Source organism: Tupaia chinensis, unplaced genomic scaffold, assembly GCF_000334495.1.
Source record: "Tupaia chinensis unplaced genomic scaffold, TupChi_1.0 Scaffold000601_1, whole genome shotgun sequence".
NCBI classification, from domain to species: domain Eukaryota; kingdom Metazoa; phylum Chordata; class Mammalia; order Scandentia; family Tupaiidae; genus Tupaia; species Tupaia belangeri.
The window spans coordinates 33,247-42,033 of NW_006160119.1; the positions used below are offsets into that span (position 1 = coordinate 33,247).

The following is an 8,787-nucleotide window of genomic DNA, read 5'->3' on the forward strand; positions in this document are numbered from 1 at the left end:
ACCAAGCTATTAGGTCGCCAGGAAAGTCATGATGTATTTTTTTTTTCTTTTCTTTTTTTTTCTTCTTGGAGAGATTTTTTTCGCTATAGGGCGCGTGCACTCGCCAGACAGAGAGAGACACAGAGACAGAAAGCGAGAAATCACCCCCCAGGGGGGATGGCCACGCCGCAATCCCTTCTTTTCCATTCTCCTCTCGGGATTTAAAAGATTGGCTTTAGTATTTTGATCGCTTGAGAAATAATTCACTGAGGTTTCCCGGAAGCCTACTGTATGCCAGTACATGCACTAGAACTATGGTGCACACTACACTGTTTTCCAACCACAGATCTGGGTTACGGTGATAAGACAGGAAGGTAATATCTTCACTACTGAGACTTCAGCTTGTTTCTAGAGGGAGAAAGTAAACGTCTTCCTAAGCAGTGTCTTCAGTAACCAGGACAACAGATTGCATCTATCTTCATGTTATCAATATAAAAAAGTTAAGCATGTTTTCCTTTCAAAGATGACTCATTTTTTAAATTCTTTTTTAAAAGAATTATTCATTTAATTTCATTTATTCATTTATATATTTCAACCTGACCAGAGAGTGTGACAGACAGAGAGAGAGAGAAAGAGAGGGAAATCGAGAAAGCAAGCCACCAGGTTCAGGACTTGAACTGTGGTCAGCGATGTGGGAGTATCCAGCGCCTCAATCACAATGCCACCTGGTCCCAATAAAGATGACTTCTGAAGTCTATCTTTTACAGTATACACCAGTGTCACAACTTGAGCCATGTGGGTCAGCATCTCAGAGTAATGTGCCTTATATTTAACAAAGTTTTTTTAAAATTAATTTATTTAACTTTATTTATTCATGTATTTCATTTTGACAGTGAGAGAGAGAGAGAGAATGAGAGTGACAGTGAGTGAGTGAGAGAGAGAAAGAGAGAGAGAAAAAAAAAACTGCCAGGTCTGGGACTCAAACTGTGGTTGGCTATGTGGGGGTCCAGTGCCCTTAACCACCACGCCACCTGCTGACCCCCATTTAAGAAAGTTTTTTTTTTTTAAAGTAACAAGACACTTGAAATAAGTAAGAGTATGTTTCTTAGTTAAAAGAAGAGGCCTGTTAAACTTTCTGACCCATTTAACTTCCATTATTCTATTAAAAATATGTTTTAAAAGTCAAAATGTAATCTAAGATGATATAAAATTATTCATAAACTGCTCATACCACAGGGTTGTAGTATTCTTTGAAATAAAATGTGCTTCTTACAAAGAACAAAGTCATCTGAAAAATGATCCTAGGAACTAATTCTGGGTTGCCTGGACAAAGAACTGCCTGTGACCAAGCACTTCCAGCTTCTCTCAGAGGAAAAGCCTACCCAGATGGCATTCTATGGGACCAGTGACTTTATTCTCCTTAAGATCCATACATTCTGGCCAGCTGGCTTAACCCAACTAAATGAACAGCAACACACCTAGGTGTTTGTCTTTACATAACTCTTACCGGAAAGGCTGCTTGTACATTAGATCTATACAAAAGGAGAGCAACTGAGGAGGGAAGGGAAGGGTCAGTTCTCTGGAATGCAAACTGACAGTATGTAGCAGCAGAGTGTCCTGGCCTGAACATATCCCTCTGTAGGACAGAGATGGGGAAACCCTGCCTCCTCCTCTGCTGATTATAGCACCTGGGCTTCCCCAGTAAGGCTCTGTCCTTACCAGCACCCCACGGTGTGTTGCATATCCCAGGCTTCAGATGCATGGTGATGACAATAAAGGGACTATTTTTTTTTTAGAGTTTTTTTTTGCTATAGGTCACGTGCACTCACCAAAAAGACAGAGATCGAGAGACAGAAAGTGAGAAATCACCGCCTAGGGGAATGGCCATGTCACAATCCCTTTTCCTCCATTCTCCTCTCGGAATCTTGGGCAAGCATGCACCTGCACCAGGTGTGAGTTTAAGCCACAGGGTCTGGGATTTGAACCCTGGTCGACTACATCAAAGTCCAGCGACATAGCCATTACACCATCTGCTGGTCCCATAAAGGAACTATTTTGAAAGACATCATGCAACACTCAGTCTTCTAAATTTGTTGATTCAAACTGTAAAACATTCCTTTGTTCTAACAGGCAACATAAACCACGTGCACACTCCCAATGACGGCAGGTGGAAGCTCCGACCCTGTGCGGGAAGTGAGAGGGCCGGCAGCATGCTTTGTTGTGGAGCACTTTTACCTCTAAAGCCAACTGTTGCACTTGAACAGCTCCATGAACTCGAAGGAGAGAGAATATCAGCTTGAAATGCCCAATGCATTCACTTTCAGAGCCTAGGGTGTCAAAATAACATGGTTACTTTTTATTTCCAAGAGATGTTCTAAATTATAGACCTTCAGACAACTAGTATACAGCATTGTATACTGTAAATTTTAAGTCTCTGATAACCCTTCCCAAACATTTGTGACATTAAATGAGTAGAGCATCTCTAGACAGAAGTAAACTTTAAAGGGCAAAAATAAAGAAATTAGTCTCTTAGATCAATTTTGTTTTCATTCCCTTCCTATCCTAATACAGGCTGTGAACAACAATTCTATCAAATAAATAACCTGAAAACAGATTGAAAATTGAAAGGTAGTAATTTTACTTTTTACCTCTAGAACTTGGAGCTACCCTTCCAACCTAATTATATATTGGAACAGTTCAACATCATTTGGCTTTTACGTAACAGGGGGTTAGAGTTCTGCCACTTGAAGACTGTATTACACACACTGATGTGCCCACACAAAGGGCCCGTAACATCTAAGTGGTATTTCCATTTCTGCCCACCTCAAATTCCAATTCTACACAGTCACTACCACTCTATCTCGGCCAGCGTACATCTCCTCTCCTGCACAGCAGTAAGGCAGTACTGTACAATCTGTGACCTTCAGAGGTCTTATCAGGTGTCACTGAAATGGCCTAAACTTAAAGAATGAAATAGTCTATGAACAGACTGACTTTGGGGCTGGCAGGTGGTGTGGTAGATAAGGGGGCTGGACTCCCACATGGCTGACCACAGTTCAAGTCTCGGGCCTGGCAGCTTGCTTTCTCACTTTCTCTCTCTCTCTTCCCCTCTGATCAAATTTAAATAAATAAATAAATAAATAAAATGAAATTAAAAAAAAAAAAAAACCCGGATTTTAAATTCACTTACAAAGCACCTATAAGTAAGAACTGTCATAAATACATCAATAATACACAAATCATGCTTCTAAATTTTAGGAGAGCATGTAATTTCAATATTAATACACAAAATTTCCAGTCACTATCAAAATAAAATCTTTATTCAGGTCCTTCCTCAATTTTTACAAGTCTCATCGATAGCATGTTTTGCTGCAATTTGCTTATTACTACTAGTGATGTTCTACTATGCCAACTCCAAATGATACAAACCAAGTTTTTGGGTCAGCAGGTGGCATAGCGGTTAAGGTGCTTTACTCCCACATGACGGACCACAGTTCAAGTCCTGGATCCTGCAGTTTGATATTTATGCCAGGTGTGTTTGCATGTGCCAAAATAACTGAGAGGAAAATAGAGAAGTCAAGACTGTGGTATGGCCATGCCCCCAGGGGATGATTTCTCACTTTCTCTCTCTGGTGAGTGCACATGCCCTATAGCAAAAAATCTCAAGAAAGGATTTCTTGGGATTTTATAACACTGTCTTTAATAACCTCCAACTGTACATCTTGTAAATAAGCAATTTTCCTAGCATTTAATTACTGTTGGTTATTTAAATATTTTTGGGGGCAAAAATCAAAAAGTCAGAATTTTAATGTTACCTTAGCATACGGTGAAAAGAACAAAAAGTTAACCAAAAGATAATGTTCAGTATTATTGAAAAGATCTTGGATCTTGAAGTTATTAAAATTGAATTTGCATAGTTTTAGGTCTTACATTCTATATCTATTATCAAATCAAGTTATCAAAGTTAGAAGAGGCTTTTAGAATTTCATTAATCTGTGGTTCCAGCAGGTGGCATGGTGGTTAAGGGCGCTAGACTCCCACATGGTCGACCACGGTTCAAGTCCTGGACCTGGCAGCTTGCTTTCTCACTGCCCACTATTCTGTCTATCCATGGTCAAATTAAAACAAATAAATTAAAATAAATTAAACAATTTCTTTTTTTTGTGGAGAGGTTTTTTTTTTTTTTTTTTTTTGCTATAGAGCAGGGGGGCAGACAGAGAGAGACAGGGAGACAGAAAGCGAGAATCACCCGCCGGGGGAATGGCCACACCGCAATTCCTTCTCTTCCATTCTCCTCTCAGGATCCTGGGCACTCACGCACACGCGCCCGGCGTGAGTTTAAGCCATGGGTGAACCGCGGTTGACCACGTGGGAGTCCAGCGACACAGCCATGATGCTACCTGCTGGTCCCAGTAAAATAATTCTTAAAAATTTTTCATTCATCCAATCTTCCTGGGGTCAAGTTGTAGTGATATTTTCAAAAATGTCCTCTTAAAAGATGTTTAAGAATAGGAACTTCTCACCTCTTTTTTTATTTCAATTTTCACACAAAAAACTACGAGCAAATTTTTCCAAAATATCAGTGCCCAAAAGCACACAGTACTGTGTCACATGGAGACCAGAGAAGAGGCAGAAACCCGACTACCCAATAAGGAAATCTAATTCAAGTACCTACACTTGGTATGTGAACTGGTCACCAATGTGAACTTTATTTTATCAAATTATTCTACCTTTTCAGCTCATTTAAACTCATTTTCTCTCAAAGATGTGAATTCTTTCAAACATGGAGCTTTGACCTCTCCCCAACTGTTTATGGGTAAAAATATTATGGTGTTAATTCCCCTCGATATTATATCCAATATAACATTATACAAGTATAATTTCCCCTTAGTTTCTTTAATAAAATCAAGAATTGGAATCTTTAGGCTTTCTCTGCTATAAAGGTCTTACTGTTCAAGGTACAACCACAGACCTGGGTTATACTTTATAACATTTCTCAGAGCCTCCAGAGCCATCTCCACCCTTGGCAGGCGGTCCCCGTGTTGCTCTGACTCCACTTTGGCAGCATGTGTGATGGCCATGAAGGTGTGAAGGTACTGGGCCTGGGAGCCTATATAATCCAGGAGACTTGCAGCAAATGCTTTCGGAACCTGAATCAAGCAGATGAACACATGAAAATGTGTGTGCCCTCAGAAATAACAAAGATTCCATGCAAAAGAACAACTTCACACTATGAAAGCAAGTAAGCAAGATTAAACTCTACACACACAAGAATACATCTATGAATTAAGTGGTGGGGGAATGGGCAGAAAGCAAAATCTAGTTGCATTAAAAAGTGTTTCTCAACTTTCAGAGATCTATTATATTTTCATCAGTGTCTATGTATAGTAGCTGATAATATGATATATAATTTCTACAATTGGGTTTTACTTTTATCATTAAAATTATATTTAGGCATTTATTTTTTAAAGAGAGATTTTTTGCTATAGGACACATGCACTCATCAAAGAGACAGAAAGAAGGAAAACAAGAAATTACCCCACAGGAGAATGGCCATGCCACACAATCCTTTCTCCTCCATTCTGCTCTTGTGACTTTAGGCACGCACACACACACATACCCAGCTTGAGTTGAAGCCTCTGAGTCTGGGATTTGAACTGTGGTCAACTACGTGGGAGTCTAGTGACATAGCCATTATACCATCTGCTGGTCCCAAAAATATATATATTTAAGATATAAATTTAAATGGATTTCACAAATCAGTTTTCAGAGGGATTTTGCAAATTACTTAACTGATGATGCCTAATAGCTATGTATATTGGGTTGTCAGAAAATTCATGATGCATTTTTTCATAGAAAAATACATTAAGACTTTTCCAATAATCCAATATACTTTATTCTGTGAAAAATAGTATACACTGGTTTAGTAAATTCTCCTTTTTTAAGAACAAACTCTAGGGACCAGCAGTTAGCCTAACAGCTATGTCACTGAACTCCCACATAGTCGACCACGGTTTGAGTCCTGGATCCAGTGGCTTAAACTCACGTCGGGCGCGTGTGTGTGCATGCCCAACATCCTGAAAGGAGAATGGAGGAGAAGGGATTGCGGTGTGGTCATCCCCCCAGGGGGTGATTTATCGCTTTCTGTCTCTGTTTCTCTATTTCTGGCAAGCACATGTGCCCTTTAGCAAAAAATCTCTCCAAAAAAAAGGGAACAAACTCTAAAACAAAGCCTTACTTCTTCTCTTCTAACAAACCATTCAACCACCAAATCATTCCTGCCATCCACTCCCAAACAAAACAAAAAGAAACAAAACAAAATAAACCTCTATGACAAAAAATGTCCACTAGACTCCCAAACACCAAGAAGCAAAGAAATTCCTCATTTGCTTCTGGAAGTAGTTAGGGACGACCACTAGAAATGATCTGATGTGTGACCTTAGTTAGTCGTCTTCTAAAAAAATCTCTTGGCCCCCAACCTATACTTTCATATTTTCTCCTAATGATTAACTAGAGAAATGACTGGTCTGATATCTCACATGATGGAGTGTGTGTGTGACTGGCTTTGTAAGATATGAAGGGCGTAGTGAGCTGGAGGCATGTATACACAGCACAGTGGCAGAACAATACGAACAATACATAAAATATAAAGACCATCTGTGTAAAAAGTATCTTCTTATTCATGAACTTTACTAAATTCAGTTCCTTAACAATCAACATAAAGAATCAACCAGTCACCCCATCATATACTTACCCAGGTTATTTATTATAAACCATTTGGTTAAGAACAAGTGTTTCAATATATACAGTATAAACAAACTTGCAGCTTTCTGCAAACAAATAATCAAAGGTATGAGACAAAATTAAAGGCAGCGAGTTTACCTCTAGTTGGAAGGTAGGGACTTCATTATACACCCTAACAAAAATCTCCCCCACAATAAGTTCTTTGGCATGATCACTGTAGACAAATTCTGATCCATAAGTTTTGTCACAGTCACCCTTTTTTAAAAAAGAAAACACACTGTTAGACAGAATTCAGAATCATTCATGTATAGTGTATAAACATGCAAACATCCATCCGTGTCTAGCTTATTAACAAATAAATAACTCAAGAGATCCATTCATTTTCCAGAGAGGAGAACTGTAGTATCATATCAGTCATAGCACTCTAATCAGTGTTCATGTTTATGACCGCTAATATGGCTCTGGAACGTACTTTTATACTTTCTAGTTTTTACTTCCAAGTTCACCAACAAGTCCTTTTTTGTTATTAAATAAAGTATTTCTTGAGGAAGAGAGAAAGACAAGTGCCTTCGAGAGGGCCCTTCACTGTAGTTCCCTGTCTCCTCACAGCCCTTCAGCCAGATGAGGCGAAGGGTGTGCACGTACACCAGCTGGACCAGGAACCAAACCCAGACCCTGCACGTGGCTTCTAGCACTGCAGACCCTGTACCACTGCATCTGGGCCTCATTTTATAATATCAAGAAGATCACAGAAGTGAGCTAACAAATGTCTTAGAGCTACAGTTTATAAAGCAAGGATGGCATTTTGATCTTCTCTACTCACTTGACCTCTGTCCTAGTGAGAGGTAGCATGACAGTGCTGAGAAATGAGCACAACTGAACTGGGTTTTAGTGATTATCTGGGGCCAGCAGATGGCATGAAGGCAGCTGGATCCCTCCCACATGGCCAACTGTGCAGTCTAAGTACCAGGCCCTGTGGCTTGAAGAACACATGGGGCATGTGTACATCTGTGCCCAAAGTTCCATGGGGAGAACACAGGACCAGTGACTATGGTGTGGCCATCTCTCCAGGGGGTGACTTCTCACTTTCCCTCTGGTGAGCGTACATGCCCTATGACAAAACTAAAAATAAAATAAAAGTAATACATAGACGAAAGTGCTGGACAACAGGGTCTATGAATAAAAAGGGATAGGGTAAAATTATATTAAGAACAGGTTCCAGTTATGGAAAAGAAAAAAAAGAAAAGAATGGGGAACTAGCAGTTAGCGTAATGGCTATGTCGCTGGACTCCCACGTAGTCAACCGCGGTTCGCGTCCCAGACCCGGTGGCTTAAAACTCATGCTGGGCGCGTGTGAGTGCATGCCCAAGATCCAAAGAGGAGAATGGAAGAGAAGGGACTGCGGCGTGACCATCCCCCCTGGGGGGTGATTTCTCGCTTTCTGTCTCTATGTCTCTCTCTGTCTGTCTGGCGAGTGCACGCGCCCTATAGCAAAAACCTCTCCAAAAAAAAAAAAAAAAAAGAAAAGAAAAGAATGGGAGAAGTTTAGGTTGAAATCGTAAGAAATTTAAACTAAAAGTAATGTTATTTAATAAATTGTAAAGAGCTATATAGGGCGTGGTGGTGCCCGCCCTATGGCAAAAACCTATGGAGGCTGGAGGACTGCGGCATCGAGTCCATCTCACTCTCTCTCAGCGAGTGCATGATTTTGGGGCCGGCAGGTGGCATGGTGGTTAAAGGCGCTGGATTCCCACATGGCCAACTGTGGTCCAAGTCCTGGACCTGGAGGCTTGCTTTCTCTCTCTCTCTTTCTCTCTCTCTGTCCCTCTCTGGTCAAATTGAAATGAACAAATGAATAAATAATAAATAAAATTTTTAAAAAATTTTAAAAAGAGCTACACAAAATGTTGTAATGCATATTCTGATTAAAAATAGATATGATATATGGAAATGTGAACTAGTTCTCCCTAGGCGAGTGTCAAAAAGCCTTCTCCTTTAGCCGCGCCGGGAACGGCCTGGCCGGCGCCCCCCCACTGGGGGGGGGGGCCCGCCGCCGGGGGGGCA

General features: G+C 40.4%; 1 protein-coding gene across 1 annotated transcript in view; it reads right to left on the reverse strand.

The window, feature by feature from the left end:
* Nucleotides 1–1,995: 1,995 nt before the first annotated feature.
* DNAJC13 (DnaJ heat shock protein family (Hsp40) member C13) overlaps nucleotides 1,996–8,787 on the reverse strand; it is a 113,795-nt gene continuing 107,003 nt past the window's right edge. The window contains 3 exon segments of the mRNA XM_014591586.2: nucleotides 1,996–2,306; nucleotides 4,952–5,129; nucleotides 6,862–6,978. Of these exon segments, the coding sequence (XP_014447072.1) occupies nucleotides 2,056–2,306; nucleotides 4,952–5,129; nucleotides 6,862–6,978 (546 nt within the window). The 3' untranslated portion in view covers nucleotides 1,996–2,055.